Source organism: Dermacentor variabilis, chromosome 1, assembly GCF_050947875.1.
Source record: "Dermacentor variabilis isolate Ectoservices chromosome 1, ASM5094787v1, whole genome shotgun sequence".
NCBI classification, from domain to species: Eukaryota; Metazoa; Arthropoda; class Arachnida; order Ixodida; family Ixodidae; genus Dermacentor; species Dermacentor variabilis.
In genome coordinates this window covers 245,102,425-245,123,464 of record NC_134568.1, presented here as the reverse complement: position 1 = coordinate 245,123,464, position 21,040 = coordinate 245,102,425, and the positions used below count along the sequence as shown (strand labels likewise).

The window sequence follows — 21,040 nt, the reverse complement described above, 5'->3', positions numbered from 1 at the left end:
GTGACAGTTCCTTTGACTAGTATGTATGTATGAACGCCCGACAGAGTGTTTGAGATGCAGCTTACAATATACGAATTTAGACAGAACCGGAAAGCCGGCAAATCACGTACCGGTGCAGGGGTCGAGCCGACTCTCGGCACCGTGAGAAAAAAGCTGGCATTGCTCGTGGAAAACCAACCGGATGACAACAAGCAAGCAGCTCAATTGCTGTTCGTCGAAGGCGCTCAGCCGCCGCCCGGATTGTGCGACAGACTGACCATATGTCTCTGTGCATGCACCATGTGACGATGTATGCCTCTGTATGACATTGACACCATGTGTGACTTTTTCGGCGCTTTCACAGATGTGTATGACAGCGCCTCACACACATATACAGTCTTATGTATAGCGTTGATTCTTGTGACTGTGTTGTGCAGATCGAGAGCAATTTCAGAACAACTTTTCGGTTGTTTTGGGATGCGCTGTTAACTACGAAAAGCTCAGAGCCGATTCATTTAAGTTTGTAAATACCGTGCAATATTCCAATTGAAACTGTCTTTCTTCGCAGGTAGATTATCACTGCGCAAAAAGGCCTCCAAATTTTGATGGTTTGCATAGGCTGCCATACTTCAAATCTCGCAGGCAATTTAGAACGGGTTTTCGGCCGCGATAAACAATACCGCTCATGTGGGAGGTGGCGCTAGGCCTCTATTTCTTCCAAATATTTTTGTTCAACGAATAAGCACTTCATCTAAGTGAAACGGCGCTTTACCGCGAACACCTCCGCTGTTTCCAGCTTGTGTGCGTCTGCTAAGGGTGCTAGTTGTTCATGTCCCTAATTTGTGGTCACATGTACATTCAACTAAATTTTAATGGAGCGCTACAATCACGAACCTGTCAAGAATCGTCTTTTCGGTATCTATGTTTCTCATTGCCTATACGTTATTCCAGAGTAGCATGGCTTACTCCCAGGAGAGAAAGAGAGAATACAGAGGAAGGCAGGGAGGTTAACCAGAGATAGTTCCGGTTGGCTACCCTGCACGGGGGAAGGTTTAAGGGGGATAAAAAGAGAAAGAGAGCGGAAGGGGGAAATAGAGAGAAAGCGAGACGAGCACTAACAAAACGCGTACACTTTAGCGGTAGTGGGCGGCGTTCTTAAAGTCTATCGTTAAGCCCCGTACACCGCATGTTCCTATCCCCGTAGACCATATGTTCCTATCCGCAATGCGGATAGGAACATATGAAAGTTCAAAGCAGCGTATTTTGGAGTTGTCCATTAAAAAAGAAGAATGGACGACGTTGCGGTGGATTAATGTAAACAGGGCCGCCATGAGAAAGCCGAAGGAACTTGGAGGCAGTTGCAACGCGCTTTCAAGCTGCGTAATCATTTTGTTCTGTGCTCTCCTTCTGCATTGCTTTTCGCTGGCAAGAAAGGTGAGGTCATCAGTTACTGTGTACACGTTTATCTTTTTTTTCCAGCGTCTTATTCCCAGCGGCATGGGTGTTTGCGGCCCGTTCGCTGTCTTGCCCGATGCCGCGGGTGGCACCCGCATCTGTGACCACCGTGACCGCCCCATCGATAACCCGGCCGCGCGCTGCCCCTTCGTTCTGTGTTTCCAGCGCCCACTGCCCGGGCAGGTGTCAAAGCCAACTGTTCAGAAAAAGCGGCGGCGCCCGTTTTCCTTTCGGTGCAAGGGAGGGAGAAAAAAAGAAGGAACTCTCGCCAGGAGCTGACTGTGTTCTGCCTCGGACGGTGCTGCGACACACGTGGCCTCTGCGAGCCGCTGCAGGGCTCCGCTCTCAGCGCAGTGTTCGCCGATGTGGTTGAATCGCTCTTCAGCCGCGACTCAGCTCAATGTACGGTCTCTGAAGCCTGTTAAAAGAGAATCAAATATAAGAACACTATATATACACACATACAGAAATAACATATATATGTATATACATATATACCATATCTACATCTACAAGCGTCAGTTACCCGCACTCTCTTTGCCCGTGCGCACGAGGCACAACCCTCCTTGTACAAAAGCCGATGTCGTTGATGTACGTTTGTTGGATCGTTGGATCACCCAGCCCCTCTTTCACGGTCTAAACGGCCGCTTTCAGACGGTGTATAGGTATATCTACGTGTGTGTGTGTGCATGTTAGTTCGTGGATATTTTTTGTTCTCTTGTTGAGAAACGTAAGCTGTAAAAGTGATATTTGCGTAATGTGCATACAAAGGTACGGCGCCATCAATTTTGTTAATGTTTTGAGAAAAAAAAAACATATTACTGTTTTGTGGGAACGTGCCTTACGCCTTTGTTTTGCTGTTTAAACCAGTTTATCTCCTTGCTGTGTAAATAGTTAACAAAAAGTGTGTTGATATCAATAAAGTATACTTTTCGCACCGTGCGTCGTCCTTTGTCCACGCCCTGCTGACTGTATTCAGTAGAAGGTCGGCGGGGCCCACGAGCACGCGACGGCGACTCGTCGTTTGCGCCACATGTTTGTACCGCAGCGGCTCTGCTTAGTATTTACTAAGGTAATCGCAAATAGAATCAGGAACACCTTAGACTTCCGTCAACCAAATGACTAGGAAGGATTCCGTAAAAACCATATTCACACCAATAGACCATATTCACACTATCAATCAGGTGATAGAGAAATGTGCGGAATATAACCAACCCTTATATATAGCTTTCATTGATAACGAGAAAGCGTTTGATTTAGTCGAAACCTCAGCAGTCATGGATGCATTACGGAATCGAGGTGCAGACGAGCCGTATGTCAAAATACTCAAAGATATCTATAGCGGCTCCACAGCCACCGTAGTCGTCCATAAAGAAAGCAACAAAATCCCGATAAAGAAAGGCGTCAGGCAGGGAGATGCGATCTCTCCAATGCTATTCACAGCGTGTTTACAGGAGGTATTCAGAGACCTGGATTGGGAAGAATTGGGGATAACCATTCATGGAGAATACCTTAGTAACTTGCGATTCACTGACGATATTGCCTTGCTTAGTAACTCAGGGGACCAATTGCAATGCATGCTCACTCACCTGGAGAGGCAAAGCAGAAGGGTGGGTCTGAAAATTAATCTGCAGAAAACTAAAGTAATGTTTAACAGTCTCGGAAAGGAACAGCAGTTTACGATAGGTAGCGAGGCACTGGAAGTGGTAAGGGAATAAATACATCTACTTAGGGCAGGTAGTGACCACGGATCCGGATCATGAGACTGAAATAATCAGAAAAGTAAGAATGGGCTGGGGTGCGTTTGGCAGGCATTCTCACATCATGAACAGCAGGTTGCCATTATCCCTCAAAAGAAAAGCGTATAACAGCTGTGTCTTACCAGTACTCACGTACGGGGCAAAAACCTGGAGGCTTCCGAAAAGGGTTCTACTTAAATTGAGGACGACGCAACGAGCTACGGAAAGAAGAATGATATGGGTGTAAAGTTAAGGGGAGGGGGGGGGGGGTAGGAATAGAGCAGATTGGGTGAAGGAACAAACGCGAGGTAATGACATCTTAGAATTGAAATCAAGAAAAAGAAATGGGGGGGGGGGGGGCATGGGCAGGACATGTAGTGAGGAGGGAAGATAACCGATGGTCATTAAGGGTTACCGAATAGATTCCAAGGGAAGGGAAGCGTAGCAGGGGGCGGCAGAAAGTTAGGTGGGCGAATGAGATTAAGAAGTTTGCAGGGACAACATGGCCACAACTAGTACATGACCGGGGTAGTTGGAGAAGTATAGGAGAGGCCTTTGCCCTGCAGTGGGCGTCACCAGGATGATGATTATGATGATGATGGCTCTGCTTAACGAGTGAGGCGCAGTAGCTTCAGTCACATAAAGTCCACGCGAGCGGATCGAGTCAGAAGTCGAGCTGACCCGGCAGCCTGACTCGACTGCGCTTAAATACATCTTGCCAAGTGTATTGGTCGAGTGAATCAACAATCAACCACCCTATAGGGTGCCTCGATTCGTTTATTCTACGTAGCGGTGAAGGAGGAGCGCGTCGAGACACCCTAACCCACCCCTCGGAGGCGGATTGACCGAACTCGCCTCGACGCTCCCTCGATCCCACCCGCTAGCGTTTACATGAAGCCGACAACCGGTTTTCAGTCCGACAAGCAGACTCGAGCCAACTTTATCGGGCCCATGTAAACGTAGCTAGTGAGAATCGTACGCGTGCAGGTGCCCAGGGCTTTTGAGGAGTCAACTCGGATACATTTTACGAAAAAAGACGCAGCAGCTGTCCTCTGTCACATGAAGCTCGCACTGCTGTCACGGTAACGAGCAGCATCGCCACAGACTTCTTGCCACTATTCCCCAAGTGTGGCTTTAGCGTGCCGCGCGGATTTCCCTACTCAGACGCGTTGCACACGGTTAGAACTCACCTGGACGTCCCCCCAGCGCGAATGGCGAACAGTTGCACACGTTAAGGCGCCACTCCTTTGATGGTTCCTGCAGTGATTACCCGCCTTAGGTGGGTGCTTCAATTAACTGACCTTCTTCATCTTGATAAATCGTCTTACGACGATAAACAAGGCATGACAAATGCTGAAGGTAATTCGATCGAATATTTCTCAATCGGCACTTGAGTGCAGGCGCGATATATCAGTTGTCGCTATCGTTTCCATACTCCCCCTCCCCCGCCCCCTCTTTTTGTTTTCGAATAATCGCGACTTCGACGGGAAAAAGAGGAAACTCTTAAGTTGCGCCATCCTACCCTCTTTCCGTTTTACGCCGACTGTAGAGTATTGCGGCTCGAGGTGGCGTTCGGGCCAGGAATCCACCAAGCCCATTGACGAGTACGTCTGGCAGTAGGAATGAAGGAAAAAGAGTTTATTTTACATTATTTGCACTGGCTCCAGATACGGATGCACACTCCATTTATAGGAGCATCTTAAACGTCTCAGTTCACATCAGGACACGTTATCCCCCTCTCACTGTCCCAAAAGTCTCCGCGCTTAATACCGCCATTTTCCCTAGCTGACTAGAAGGGAATCTGATGACTGAATCGCGGCCACTCACAATTGTTGAATCGGTCGCAATATCCCTCCCACGATATCGCACCATTCTGCCGAACACCGCCTCTAATGTTGTACCTTCGCCCTCGCATATTTAGCAACCTAGCAATCCGACGTCGAAGTCGTTCCCACGTTGGCTCTTTCCATCAATTATTTCATATTGTCAGGTCGAGGTCGAGGGGTCTTTTGCTGACCTGTCAGCTGTCGGCGTCAACGTGGCGTTGACTTCTGGATAGGCGCAGATGAATGGGTGGGGTTGCCTCGTGGTAAACGTCTAATTATTGCCCTTGGCCGTGTTCAGACGTAGCAAGAGGTAACTTAGGTCCAAAGTTTGTACTGTATATCCTTTGCAATCATGGCATATCTGAGCTAGAACTTTCAAATGGCTTTCAGGGAGGGGAGGAAGAGAAGGAGGAGGAAAGGCAGGGAGGTTAACCAGAACCGAAAATACGGTTTGCTACGCTACACTGAGAGACGGGGGTGGCGTAGGGGGGATGGAAGATAGAAAGGTGAATACTGTTCGTGTGATGAAATCCCCACAATAGGTGTATATAAGCAGAGCATATTGATAGCCTAGTTGCTTCATTATTAGGGACTGACACTTATTGCGCTACACGAAAAACAGAAGGAACATGAAGCAAGCTTGAGCGCAAAAGCGTTATTCGTGTTCTTTCTCTTTGTGTTGTTTGTTTCCCGTCTCGTGCAATAAGTATCAGTAACTAATAAGGTGCATATAAGTCACGTAATATCAAACAGGTAGAAAAATGTGCGTTTATTGGCCAAAAGCTTTCCTCTATACCAGAGGAGTCATAAATTGCACAAAACGCAGAATAATTTAACAGCAGCCCTTGATGGCCTATGAAGGCCGCCGATAAGCGCTTTCAGAAAAGAGGGAAAGACAGTTACTATAAGAGAAAAGCTCAGAGGCCGCACTTCCAAGAGAAGTGTGCTAATCTGCAAGTGTTCCATGTTCAGGAGATAGAGGTGCAGCTGCAGGACGCTGATTGCAGGTAGGAGGTAAACCATGTACATTATTTCATCCCTTCGGTCTCTGTAGTTCTAGCCAATTTAGGTGTTCCAAGCTGCGTCACATGTCAGAGCTTGTTTTGTCAAAAGTGTAACTGGCTACATGTAATTGATTGCTGAAAAAAGTAATTGAATTAAAGTTAGATTTACTGAGTATACAAAGTAATCGTTAAATTACAAAATTACCAAGAAACGTAACTGATTGCTAGTGATTAATTAGATGCAACTTATTACGTACAAGTCTGCTAGGAAGCCACTGAAATGTAAGGTGGTGTCCTTTCTCGGCCAGGATAGGGATTTTGTTCTCTAATCTCGATTACCGATTTTTCATGTGGTCTACGTCGCAGGACTGATAGCAAAGATTCGTCAGGCAAGAACCTCGAAGATGGTCGATATCCAGCGACTCGAAGGCAGCACTGTAAGCTTTCGTATAAGATGTCCAAATAAAAAAGATAGGAGTATGTTGATATACACGTTTGGACGTTAAAGGTAAGCGTTATCTTCTTTTTGGTGTCATTCGTATGGGCAAGTAACAACGGCCCTGCAAAAGTTGCTAATTCTTCAGAAACTCTTGTGTCTGAGTGCTTTCATCAGATTTCACACATGGGGCAATCCTATTCTTCCCATTTCCAGCCGTCTAGGTCTTTTATTCTCACGTAACCTGGAAATTCAGTCAGGTCTCCAAATGTAAGTTAGCCCACTCCCGAATGTGAAGTTGGGCCACCCTCCAAAAAGTTTGCCCACGCCCAAATTTCAAGTTGATCCTACCCAAAATTTGAGCTGGCCCACCTCCAAATTTCAAGTTGGCCGACCGCCAAATTTCAGTTATCCCACCGCTACCATAGGCTTCCCCATGCATTTTCTATGGAGCCCTATATAGGTATATAGGGTGTCATGCCTTTCGCGTTACGGACATGACTTTGCCAACAAAATTATCTCTGGTCAGTTCTTTTTTTTTTCATTTGTTCCTTATCGCTCGCAATGCTACCAATCATCTACATTTACACTATTATAACGATTAAATGTCCTAACTTCGCAAATTACGTCTTGTTGTGCAGATACAAGGTTTACATATTTAGCGTGACAGATTTTGCTGGGGTACTCGCCAAAGAATGCTTACGCATTAAAACACAAATGGACAAGCAAACAAGTAGTTTCTTCGCATACACATGGTTCTTCGGCGAGCGCGAATAAAGGCTGTATGGGGAACCAGCGCTGGCTAGAAAACGCTACGGCGGCTTGAGCGTGTAACTAAAATAAGCTGACACCGTCAGGTAGGGATGTCACGAAGACCGCACGGCATATTCAACGATTGCACTAACCTTTGCTTAGGCCGATGCGCCCAGCCAAGCTCTGCCCATAGGCGTACGGGTTGCGAGGAGCGCATGTGCTGCTACGTTCTGGCACGGCAGTAGCCTGGCAAGTCAGCAAGTGACACATGCGCTTCAAAATGAGCGGTGAAATTGCTGATGCAAAATCGTAGCATGTATATTCCACCGCTCCCTAGGCTTTGTGTTACGGCGCTGCTGTTGACACGCGAAGTTTCAGCGCTGGTGGCCCATAGTCTTTAACGTATGGCTACCCAGGAGACGTCGCCTGCCCGACTACACAAGTTCAAACCTCTATACTATCCCCGCGGGCGTAAAAATTTACCCTATTTTTGCTCCATTTTCATGTTTAATTGGCTGCAGTTGACGTTCTGAAAGAGAGAAATGTATAACAGCTGTGTCTTACCAATAATCTCGTACGGGGCAGAAACCTGGAGGCTAACGAAAAGGGTTCTACTTAAATTGAGCACGACGCAACGAGCTATGGAAAGAATAATGATAGGTGTAACGGTAAGGGATAAGAAAAGATCAGATTGGGTGAGGGAACAAACGCGAGTTAATGACATCTTAGTTGAAATCAAGAAAAATAAATGGGCATGGGCAGAACCTGTAATGAGGAGGGAAGATAACCGATCGTCATTAAGGGTTACGGACTGGATTCCAAGGGAAGGGAAGCGTAGCAGGGGACGGCAGAAAGTTAGGTGGGCGGATGAGATTAAGAAGTTTGCAGGGACAACATGGCCACAATTAGTACATGACCGGGGTAGTACATGACCGGGGTAGAATTAGTACATGACCGGGGAGAGTCCTTTGCTTAGCAGTGGGCGTAACCAGGCCGCTGCTGCTGCTGATGATGATTATTATTATTATTATTATTATTATTATTATTATTATTATGATCTGAATATTCGAAAAGTATTCGAAAAATATTCGCATTTACAAATAGTGACTTCGATTCGAAGACCGAATCGAATAGAACAATATTCGATCCGCTATTCGAAAGTTTCGAATATTCGCACACCCCCTACTTCATATATTAACACTCAGGATCTTTTCGATGGGCAATTCTGAGTGATTCGCAAGCTTTGCGGCTGTGCATAAGCTTGGGGAAACTAAACAGTACATCCATTAAACGAAATACAAAAGGTTTACACAACAGCAAAAGATCCTTGATATCGTATTCCACTGAATACCAAGTCATTGCGAAATTACAGGAACGTCACTGTAGATGATGACGAGCGAAGCATACCAAATTGGAGTGCGATCGCTACTACCTCTAGCGGCGAGCGTTAGCTATTAAGCCAATTCTGAGGCCGAATGACCAGAGAAACTTAGTTCAATAATGGCGCAGAAAGATAAGCAATTTCTACAAAAACTTGCCGTGACTGGAATCACCTGCTCGCCTCAACCGCCAATATTACTAACCCAGACAGACTTCGCGAACAGCTCCTTTTGATGTCTTTTTCTTTATGTTGTTTACATTTGTTTTTTTTTCTTGCCTTTGTATGTTCTTTTTCTTTGGCGCGTGTATGCGTGCAGTAAACATTCGCTTACTAACTGAACACGCTTGATGTCACGAGCTTAAATACACACATAAAAAAGTTCACTGGATGACCACGAACACTAGCAGTCACAATGCTGGCGTGATGAGGAGCGCCTTCAGCGAGGAGTTCGCGCGCTGGTCCCAAAGCGAACGACCCGCGCTGCCGCTCCCTTTTCCATTTCAGCGTGTCGCACTGCCGCGCCACCGAAATTCAGCAGGTTAGCTGACCAGCGGGTTACTGGGAGCACAGGAAGACCCCCCCCCCCCCCCCCCCAGCGCGCGTCAAGATACCCTCTTACCCGGTACAGCGCGGTGACGGCGCGAACGCACATCTAGTGTTCGTATTACAGTGAACTCTCACTTGAGTGAACTTCAAGGGACCGAAGGAAATAGTTCACTTAACTGAAAGTTCACTAAACTGAATATTCACTAGACCAACGTAAGACGTGGCATACAGAGTCGAAAGTTTGAAGTGCAATTCATGGAGCAAAAGACATGGCATCCATAGTGTTAGAAATGTGTGAAATGAAATTTGTACATATCAACAAGTACAAGGTTCATAACAGTTATAATGCTGCCTTTCTCACTTAGAAAAAAAAATCTAATCTTCTTCTGCACTTGTACATTTAAAGCACAAGAAGTAAGAGAACTGTCCAAGGAGTGAATGTTTTTGTACACTTCTGGCACAGCTTGCTGTTGAGACACAAAGTCTCTCAACTTTCCAATGTACCCTACCTCCTCAGCTAGAGTTATAGGCCTTGAAACTGGCTCGGTGATGTTACTTTGTTCATGGCCTCCGAGATTACGTGCTTGCTCGTTTTGTGCGGGCAATCTCGGAGGCCATGCCTCGTTGCCGTTCGTTTTCCGCGCCGCCGCTTTGCCCCAGGGGCGCTGTAGCGCCAGCGACGTTACATTGCCGATCGTAAAAATAACGTAAAAATAAGCCTTGGTCCTCTGAGCGAGTTCGCTAAACTGAAATATTGACTGTTCCGAAATTCGTTTAAGTGAAACATTTTTGCATACAATCTATAAGAAAACTGCCGGGGATTTTTAAAAAGTTCGTTATTCTGAAATATTCGATAAACCGACGTTCGTACAACTGAGAGTTTACTGTATTACTATCCCAATAAAATTCATGTGGTGGAACGTTTCTTGGAAAGGCACTTTACAACCTTCAGTGTATAATGAAAATTTCCCACGACCCTGATGCACTTGATCCGCTTCATTTCAAGGAAGATCGCATCGCACCTTGTGAGCGGTGCACCTTCGTGCATCGTATCTGAATGTATGGGCCTGGTAGCAGCGTATCGTACATTTCGGCTAGTTCAGTCTTTTCGTCGTACTCATCAGCGCTGTTCGAGTGAGCTTATCGGCAGCTCTCTTTTCCTCTTTCTATTCCCCTTTCCCTTACCCCCAGCGTAGGCCAGCGCACCAGACGCTCGTCTAGTTAGCCTGCCTGCATTTCCTTTCCTTGCGCTCTCTCTCTCTCTCTCTCTCTCTCTCTCTCTCTCTCTCTCTCTCTGCTGCTCGGCTAAAGGAGTCCCCTGTGGCTAGTCCGCGTGTCCATCGTTCTTTCAGGACGCTCAAATAAACGAATTTTCGCTGTAATTATAACAGTGGAAATATCGGTGCACAGTTGCGCGAAATTTTAGACGCGAGAGCATCAAATGTCAGGCCACGAGCGCGCCTCGACAAAGCAGAGCGGGTGAATTGGAACAGCTGCTGTAGTACTAGCTCGCCAGGTGTTGCGTGAGGGGAGAGGACATCGCCGCGATGCCATGTCACCAGGGCGCCTTGACGGAGCAGATACGACGACGCGACGTCGTCGGCGAGGCAGTCGCGTGACGCGCGCGTGCCTCCGTCTCGACGTCTCGATCACGGAAGCCGGCGCTGTCCGTATCTCTCTCTCTCTCTCTCTCCCACTGGACTTAGCTGCTGTGCGCGCCTGCCGGCCTTGGTGGCCGCTGTCATAAAGTTTCCTACAACAATTACTAGAGGAAATTCTGGCGCTGCAATCGTTCAGCCACCACGGAAATGATGGGTAGTACATGATTTGTTTGGTCTTCGTGCTTATGGATTCAGGCGTTCTTACGACTTTGTTTATTAAGCTTTATCTGCCTTCATTGTCCTAAATTTCAGATCAATCTATACGTTTATATGTGCAGGATATTCCCCGAACACGCGAAATCGCTACTAATCGCAGCGGTCCAGCCTGTCGAGGTATAGCCAAATCGAAACGCGCTGGGTTGCCCGCGAGAAATTTATATGGGGGTTCTGTGCCGATGGTCGACGCATGCGTCAGTGACGTAAGGGTTTCAATATTGGGATTCCGTGCTAGCCTTCCTGTGTTATAATCCTGCCGTCCGAGAATTTCAATAATGTGTATGTAATGATTTATTACACAGTACCTTGTTGAAAATGACGAGTTTACAGTCACGAAGCCATTTGAAGCCAGACGGACGAAGTTTAGGTGAATCCATGTACCACTTATGATTCCCCTGCTGGCTGAATCGCCCCGCCTGCAGCTCCCGTAGACACTAGTGCCAGAGTTCCCTCTAGTAATTATTGCATGAAGCTATTAGATCTTGCCGTTGAGTGCGGGAATTGGCCGACGTTGAGGAGGATTTTGAGAAAAGAAGGTTTATTTACAGTAATAACACAAAGTAGTGAGCAGTCATAAAGTCATCGACGGCCGCCAGCAAATAGGTCGCTGCGGCCCGTGGCAAGAAGAATGAATAAATGAAGGAAATTAATGTCTCTTCTCCCTGTCTCTCGCTTTTAACCCCTTCTGTCTCTCGGGGTCACGTCATTTTCGGCCAATCGTCGAGCCCGCTCAGGTGTCGTCAGTTTCCTCCAATGGTAGGCGCCCGTGCAAGTGCCGTCACATTCGACCCATGGGGTCGCTCCAAGGGCTCCACAGTCCGATGGGTGACTTGCCACCGGCGCCGTAGTCAGATGGGAAGAGGACTTGGCACCCGGAGGTGCCAAATCACTCATGCACTCATGAACCCACATCATCCGATACACTGACCCCGGCGCTCCCCCTCAGCCCGGGCTGACTGGGCGGGGGGCTTTTGTTCGGGCCAACGGTCCTTCCCGGACAAGGTGGCTGTTGTGGTGCAGCACAACTGAGTTACTGCGCTCAACACACCAATGGCCATGTCGGTCTTACAGCACACAAGCCTGACTGACCCTCGCACTGCCTTGACGTAAAAGAGGTCGCGGCATACAACCATGGAGACCACCAAAGCCACCGGCGGGGCAGCGCGACTACACGAGGGTGCGCCACCACCGGTTCCGGCTCTGGGTTCCACTGAGCCAAACAAAACCCCGTAGATCGACTGGCACACACGGTCGAGTCGAGCGACTTTACTAGCTTGCATCATAACTTAATGGAGAGCTTTCCACCTGACTCATCAAAAATGACGGCAGTACGAGCCCGCACTTCGAGAAACTTCTCGCCCAAGCGATGCCGCTCCCGGGTGAGATGGAACCAGACCTCCTTCCGTGCTTTCGCAAGCACTTCGTGAAAGCCCGGCGCCCGTCTCCCGAAAATTGCATCACGGCGTGCCTACCAAACTTGGTATGAGCACTCGGCGAGAAGAAGCACGAACCGGTTGATCCCCTGATTAGGCAAAGGGTGCAAAAATCGAACCGTCTGGTATGGAACACCTGGGGGCTTAAAGAGACTGGCAATCGTTTGGAGAAGGGCTGCAGCAAGCAAACACTGCGTAAAGATATGAACCGAGTCCTCGCGACCGCCACAAAAAGGGCACACTCCACGAGCCGAGAGGGCTGCGAAGGGCCTGTAACTCAACGGCAGGCACCCTTGCACCAAGCGGTACATGAACGTAGCCCGCCTAGCGTAGAGGAAACTGGCCGTAATGAGCTTCCACTTTGGCCTGGGGATGGACACATCGTACCTTTGGGAATGCGGGGGGAGACCTGGGGTAAGGATATCGACTAATTGTTTTATTGGAGTTGAAACTATAGTATACGTCGATGCCGGGGCGAACCTTGCGGAGGCTTACCAGAGAGTTGGCAGCCGCCGCATAAATGGTAGACGGGGAACCTGAGCGAGGCACACAGTGGGAAAATGTGCTCTGCGAAAACAAACGGAGTCGGGTACTAAGAAAAAAGAAAGTTAAGCTTCGAGTTAGGAGCATATCCGAGTTAAGAGCAACCAGGGTCCACCTGACGTGTAGTGCAGTCCACGATGTAGTGCAGTAGTGCGATGTAGTGCAGTAGCCACGATGCCCAGGTCGGGAATTCCGAGTCCTCCCTTATCCCTGGACAACTTGAGCACCTGCCTAGCTACACAACCAGTTGTCCCCTTCCAGAGGAAGCGAAAGAGGACCCTCTCCAAGATATAAGCTTGGTTCGGGTTGGAACAGGAGACACACACGCCACATACGTCAGGAAGGAAAACAGAAGTGAGCGAAGAATTGTCGCTCGAGCAGTCAATGGGCATGACAACGCGCTGAATTCCTGAATCCTGGTTTCAAGCTTCTCCTTAGCCTGTTGCCAGTTTTCAGGAGGGAGACCGTCTGGTTCGAATTGGAAACTTAGAATGCGCAGCCACGTTTTCACGGGGAGACCATGAACGGGCTGCGGACTGGACGGAGTGGAGTTCAAGTACATGGCTGCACTTTTCGACCTATTCAGCCTTGCACCGCTCGCCGCGCAGTAACTGTCCATGACCTCCAAACGCTGTAAGCTGATGCCTCGTTCCTCCTGGTTTGCAAGTGCCGTCACATTCGGCCCGTGGGGTCGCTCCAAGGGCTCCACTGTCCGTTGGGTGACTTGCCACCGGCGTTGCCTCCTGGCCTGCAAGCGCTCAGCCGGAGGAGACGGGTTGTTCTCAAACGACCTTTCAGAGCTGCAAAACAGCTTTGCTCGGGAATAAGATCAACTATCTGGAACCGTGCCAGGCTTCCGTTGCACTTTCGGGAAAAGTCAAGCAAGGGTGGAGACAATAGCTCGACGTGCGGCGCATGAGGTGGGGGTCGCCAACTTGTCTGACAGGTCCAGAAACGTGGTAGACGCGCCCCTGCGCATCCTAATTGGAATGCCACGGCGATTGCATGTGGTCGGGGAACTTGAGTGATACCAGGAAAAGGGTCCGTATCCAACAAAGCCGTACGGTAGCTGCTGCTTCCTCGGTCTCTCGCCGCGCAGGTTGTCTGCGGAATGCGGCGTCCTCGATTTCTCAGCAATATCGTCCAAATGATTCCGGTCTACAGCCAGCATGCTAACGTAAACACTGTACGAAAAATTAACCCGCACCAATTTAATCGCAAAACTCGATAACGTATCCCGCAGCAAAACTCGAAAACATTACTCGCAGCGAAGAACTCGAAGGACACTCACCGGCGTTCAATTGGGTAATAATGCTTTCGCATTCACAACTGCGAAGTGCTTAGGTGCCCTCGGATCTTCACGCTCTCCGGTCAAAGAAAAAAGATCCAGTAGCGCAGTACGTCTTCAAGTAAGTGGTCAGCTACGAATCTGAAAAACATTGTTTTTACCAAAAATTCGGACGAAGATCCAGCTCTCACCGCAGCTCTAAACAGGTCTCTCTGCTCCGGCTGTACGAGGTATTCAACGACTACACCCATCTTTACACTAATGGTTCAACCACCATGGACGGATATGCGGGATCCATGAATTTTTCAGCGAAAATCACCCCTGTAAAGTTTAAGGCATCCCACCAGGCAATATATCGGCAGCCGCGGATATTACTGCTCTTCGTAGCACGCATCGTGTGATCCGTGAGGAACCACTCCGAAACGGTAGTGTTTTCGCGGACCATAGGCAGCTTTACCTTCATCGCTTTCAGCCTTACGCCGTGGACCCTAGGAACAACTAGTTCTAGAAACTGAAGAGCCCCCGCCTCACCTAGTCGTGCAAGTATACGACGTCACGCTTCAGTAGCTCCCAAACCACTGTGGCATAATGGGCAACGAGCATGCCGAAGATGCAGCTGGATCTGGTCATGAAGAAGGCGTGTAGAAATCCATCTCGCTATCGAGAACAAGTGCAAATAACAGGTGGCAGAAACGGAAACTTCGCGTGCATGCGATTGATACAACACAGTCCTTATGGGACGCGCCAAGTTTCCAGCACACGTCTGAACCGCTTTGATCACTCTCTCCGACTCCATCCTCCATCTGGACAATCCCGACCCGAAGCAACAGTACTTTGACGACTGTAACTTGGCGTCGCTCTCAGGAAATCATTTACTTTCCGCATCGGAAGGGACCTCTCTATCGCATCTTTCTCCGCAATTCTTTACCTCTCTTTTCCCCTTCCCCTTCCCCCAGTGTAGGGTAACAAACTGGAAGCTTTTTTTCCGGTTACTCTCCCTGTATTTCTCATGTAATTTCTCTCGCTCTCTCTTTCCTCATAACCTAATTGCAAAAGCAGAATGGCACTACGCTGCAGAAAACAATATTTTAAAGTCTACTCGCATTAATAATTGCGTAGTCTGCACATTCAGACTGCCTAATTGCGCGATCTTGCTTGAGCCTCAACGCACACGTACTGTCCACGGTAGATTTTTTTTTCTGAAATTGCAAACAATTCGACTTTTTCACAGTTGACAAAAGCTCCAGAGCATCCTAGCGAGCGAAGGTTGGTTCACATCCACAATTACACACCTGATCGTTTACCGTGAAGCACGAGCGCTCAAGATCGGCAAATGTTAAACTACGCTGAACACGGCAGCATGAGCATACCCAATCCTCGGCTTTGGGCTGGGCAAAGCTCGTCGCGTCACCCTCTGACGAGCGATAAAATCACGGCTAGGTCAGCTCGTATACGCTCGATGTAAACAGGTATTGCGTTAGGAACGACAATTTGTCCCTTGTTGCTTGGTAGGCCAAACTCTAAGCCTGTTCCCATGGCAATGGTTTTGTTGATGCGCGAGGGAGAAACGCCATCCCGCCTGTCGTCTCTTATGCGTTCGACGAGCACATGACTTTCACTGCAGGCGCCAATGAAAACAAACACCACTTGCATTAATTTTTTCACGTGATTTTCCTCTTTCAGATTTTGTTTTCAATACGCTTTGGCTTCTTATTTTCTTTTCTTAGAACATATGTGCAACGCATCTGTGAAAACTTATCTTTTCCTGTTCAGGATGCGCAAGCCAGCATGCAATGCCACACGGTTATTTTGTTTCGGCAAAACATAAGCAGCCAGAAAAATTTTGTTTATTCACTGATATTATTATCAGCCTATAGCACAGCAAGACATTCAATACACAATACAATAATGTAGAGCTGAGTATTTCATTAGTCAGTACAAGTGGGCGCATTATGTACTACGATCATACATACGTAAGACAGCTTCCTACAATTTCTCATAGACGGAAAATTGATACAGAGGACATGTTTGTTTTCTGTGCACAACACTACTCTACGAAAGCAATTTTTGTAGCAACAGTTATTTGTGAATAATAAGAAGCTAAAAATCAGCAGATCCACCATTTCTCGCATAACAGTAATAAAACCTTTACTTTTTATTCCATACAACGTGTATACTTCCTAGTCCAAAACCAAGATGCTATACCTAGTCAATTTTGCGCATAGCTCTCCTTGTGCTAATGCGCTGATAAATATCCAGCGAATTATATTGAAAATGTCTATATAGTCTTTTTACAGCGAAGCTGTATACCTCTACAGTCCATGGAAATTTTAGTGTCGTTGTTGGCGTGGTAAGCAAAAAACTCCCCATACGTGGGCCGATCCCGAAGATAGCGCAATGCCGGGCCGACCCGCGGCAGAGGTGAAGCAGGCATTAAGCACTCCCCATACGTGGGCCGATCCCGAAGATAGTGTAATACTGGCCCGACCCGCGGCTGAGGTGAAGCAGGCCTTAAGCACTCCCCATACGGGGGCTGATCCCGAAGATAGTTCAATGCCGACCCGATCCGCGGCGGAGGTGCAGTTCGCCATTAAGGGGCCCACATACACCACTTCGCTCGTCATCCTTCTTGACAGAGTGGAAAGGCACTGAGTTTTTTTCATATGTGGCTGTATTTCACAATGCAATACGTAAGACCACTAGAGCTTCATTCAGATCTGTAACATTGCGAAAAAAAGTATCAATACGAAATTCCTCGCGAGCATATTGCAGGTGTTTCTTAAAATTTGTAATGTACTTTGTTCTATCGTCAGCTAGGCATAAATGGCACAGTTCCAAGACAATAACAACAAATAGCGCTAAGTTCTTTGTTGAGAAACAGTAAATGTAGGAGAAGCATGCATGTGTCAATCGGTGGTTGATCGTCAGGAGAGGTGGGGCAAGGCCAGAGTGATGCACAAAGGTATTATTGAATGCATAGCTTCGGGAGATAAAATATTTCCTAAAAGCAACACAAGTCAGCTGCATTCAATGCATCAGGGCAACCTGCTCAGAACAATTCTCTTTTGAAAGGTTTTCATGACCTTCCTCTAATATGCTGAATGTACATTACGCACTTTAACAGAGGCTATAGGCTCAGTTTCGCGTAAGTTGTTTGAAGCATAGGACAGGTGTTACAGCTAGCTTACGAGTGTCATCATTGGCTGGAGGTCATCCGTCATGAGACTTTCGGTGTCGACACAATAAGGAGGCGAAAGCATTTGAACTTTTCTTGAACACTCGTTCCCGGCACAGCATGCTTTCTTTGCTTATTAAGATTATTCGTGACTTTGCCGAAAGGAGCCCCGCCCTCCTCTCTCACTTCTGCCATATTAATGAAACCAGTGAAGTCAAGCGTGCCGAGCAACATTAGTACTTGCAAAATTTTTCTGAAGTATAGAAGCTCAAGAAGGTTCTAGCATACCAAGATCCATGTATGGTAGCTATGTAATAACCTTTGAAGAGGAGGGGGCAAGTGTGGGAGCAATGATTGTCTGCACAAGGAATACGTTGCACGATGTTTATGCAGATATTGAAATATACCGAAATATTTTCTAAAGATAGGCTAATCAGGAGATCGCCCTAAGAGCTATAGGAATTAAAGAATAAATAGCAGCAACACATTTTTTCTTAATTTTCAAGCGTTTGGGGCTTTCTTTTTGCAGCGGGTTTTCTCGCACGCTGTTTTTGAGATCCAGATTGATGTCATTTATGGGCAGCATAAGCCACGCACAGCAGAACTACTGCAGCAGGTCTATGCGACCCTCATTAGAGCAAAAAAGTTCGTATAATACACTGCTGTTTAGCTTATCTTTCAGTACAGTGGACACATCGCACAACTGCGCGACCACACCAACGTGCTCCAGAAAACATTTCTTTTATGTCCTTCTCTTCCTCGTGCGATAATAGAGCGTCACCTGGCACTGCAAGAGTTGGTAGAACTCTGGGCTCACATGATGCGTTAACTTCTCTAGTGCTTCCCTCGTGGTAATATTTCGGCAGCTCTTTAACTTCGCTGACTTGCGATACCTTTAATTGTGTATCATCTCTCAGTCGGTTGATGACGCCTACGGTCTCTGGTGAGTAAGTATATTTTCCGCTTTTGGCCTCGCTGCGATGCTGTAGAACCTATAAAAACAGATACATAACCAGAACATCTTGTCAGGCTAGTTGGCAAATTTTCGCCGAAGTTGCGCGTTGTGTGAAGGAACTCTACACACAGGCACGCAAGACAAGCGCAGCGCCCTGCCTATGCTTGAGTGTCATGTTTCACTGTAAAGCGAATTCCATTGGCAACACATGCGTGCCATATGACATCGCTTCACGTTAATCGAAACACGACATCAAAAGCCCGTTCATTATCAATTTGTAGTGCATGGGAAAAGAAAGGGAGTTGTCTTCGTAAAATAGTACTTCTAATGCATGCAGGTTAGTTCTCATTATATTTGGTTGCAGGATTTCAAGTAGAAATACGCCCCCAAAATTTAATAAGCAATCTTCCAAGTTTTAGTGCTGCTATATGTAACGTGTCAAGTCTCAATAGATGGCTGAGAATACTAGGCATCAGTTTTTAGAGCTAGTTTTCTTGATCGATAAAAGTTTTGATTCACCTAGTTAAGGATTAGGTAACTGAGCGTTCTATTTACCTTGGCTTGTTTTTTTCTGCAAAATACCCACAAAAGCAAAACAAACTTCCAATAGTTTAAAGCTGCTGGACAACTGAGCATTGGAACTTTTTCTCCTGAAGAATTTCTGCTAGCAGCAAACCAAGCTTAGGGAGAAGAGGGCAGCGCGCGGCAAGAACTGGCTTCGCCGTGCCGTATGCTGTAGCGCCAAGCGAGGCGTGGCATTTTACGAACATGAATTCGCTCGTTGTTAGCGATAACTGTTCGGCTTTTTTACTTTCTGCTATAATCGGGAACATCACGCACCGTAGACGAGCAAGCGATAACGAGAAACTGACAAGCACGCGGTTTCGTGGCGCACGCGGAGAAAATTTCGCTGCGTAACGTCACATGGCACCCGGCGCCGTAGTAAACGACGAGGAAAAGACAGCGCTGGCCGTACTCATGACACTTGCGCCGTCCCCTGTCAAGTGGTTTTTGTACGAAAATAATGGACTACAGAAACGCAGATTGGCAGCCACTAATAAATAGTGCTTGCCTGAGCTCGTTGGTTGTAGATAGCAGAATTTGTTTCCAGCAGAACGTTTTGACAGGGACAGGAAAAGACGTGCGCGTCGTCGTCTCGTCCTGTCCGTGTCAGAACGTTCTACTGGAAACCAATTCTACAACCACTAATAACTTGCTTTTCTTACCTTCATTGATCAGGGTCCGCTCTTCCACTTCAACAGTCGGCACAGCCGACCACGGCAGGATCGGCGTAGTCCCTTAATTCATATGAGGCCGTAGCCGTTATACATGTGCTCTCATGTCAGCCCCGCCAAGACTTCCCATTTAGCGTAATTTCGCCATATGTCACACCTGAAAAATGGGCAAAATACCGCGTGGTCATGATTAAAAAACACTTAAAAGCGAAACCAAAGTTGAGAGTACGAAGAAGCGACTAAAATATTTCTGACCTAGACATAGGTTGAAAAGTGAAGCGAGCCTATGTCGTCACATAGGTAACTCGAACTTCCTGTAATTCAAAACACAAGCGGTGACTGCTACTTAATTTATTTTATTTTTACTTCTGCCGTGTTCGTGACCATTGAAAGGGGGCAATGTAATTAAATCCTGGTCACTGGAATGCTCTCCAGCCTAACCAGTTTGTGCAGCAAGCATTCAAATACCTTCGGCAGATATAAATTGCAAGTTACCTGCTCGTGGAAAAAATGAACAGCAACTGCTAACACATACCGAAACGAAATTTCCATCTGCGCGTCAGCTGGCATCAATCGGCCAAGTAGCTTCAGTTTCTTACCACACCGCAAAAAATGCGCCGCGCCAAACCAAAAACGATATTCACTTGAAAACAAGCGCGGAAGATCTTTTGTTTCGTCCTATAGCTGTTTTCATAAGCACATCGCTTGTTTCTTCATAACAACTGCACAAAAAGTGTGCTTACCTGTGGTCCGCTGGGAAACGGGGAATATTTCGACCTTGTGTTGCTCCCCGAGTTACCACATCACATGTGCACAGTCGCGCAGCAAGCTTTCTATCCTGTCCTCAGTTTTTCCGACATGGCCGGAACATTCGAAGGCACAGAAAGAAAGTTTTTAACTGCAGAGCATACGAAAAAACATGCACGTGCACAGAAAGCAGCAGGAGCAAACGAAGAGAATGGCAGCAGAAGGGATAAGAGCGAAAGCGCCACCCGGTGGCACAACGAATAAAGTGACCGAATAAAGATATAGGACGCTAAAAAGGAAAACAGACGGAAACATTTTATTTCGGCAAATAATTGCATCGCTTTACTTTATTGCTGTGTAGGTTGAAAAGTTACGGCCATCTATGCAAAAGTTACTGAATTTTTATTTGGCTACCAGTGTCATGGCAACGCTTTAATTGCCGGTACCGAAACTAGCCCCACTCTCCACCCACTGATAAAATGCTTGATTTCATTCGCAACCCCAGCGGTCAATGTTAGCGACAGTAAGGTGATAAATGAAAGACTTGCAGCACCATCTGGATAATGTATGGTGCATGTGCGCAGCTGGTACAAAAGTCAGCCTTAAGGTACGGCCTCACTTGAGGAAATAAGCGCGCGCAAAGCCGCGCGCTCAAAAACGCGCGCCGC

The 21,040-nt window shown here is 47.3% G+C and overlaps 1 protein-coding gene and 1 long non-coding RNA gene across 2 annotated transcripts in view; one reads left to right on the top strand and one right to left on the bottom strand.

The window, feature by feature from the left end:
• Positions 1 to 2,364, top strand: part of LOC142573206 (uncharacterized) — a 154,739-nt gene extending 152,375 nt beyond the window's left edge. Inside the window, exon 3 of the mRNA XM_075682794.1 lies at positions 1,459 to 2,364. Coding sequence (XP_075538909.1) covers positions 1,459 to 1,713 — 255 coding nt within the window. The 3' untranslated portion in view covers positions 1,714 to 2,364. The remainder of the gene's footprint in view (positions 1 to 1,458) is intronic.
• LOC142573214 (uncharacterized) lies at positions 1,427 to 20,549 on the bottom strand. Its single transcript, XR_012826248.1, has 4 exons — positions 20,369 to 20,549; positions 19,617 to 19,782; positions 18,329 to 18,427; positions 1,427 to 1,852 (listed from the first exon to the last, which is right to left on the bottom strand). It is a non-coding gene; the product is annotated as an uncharacterized LOC142573214 (long non-coding RNA).
• Positions 20,550 to 21,040: the final 491 nt, after the last annotated feature.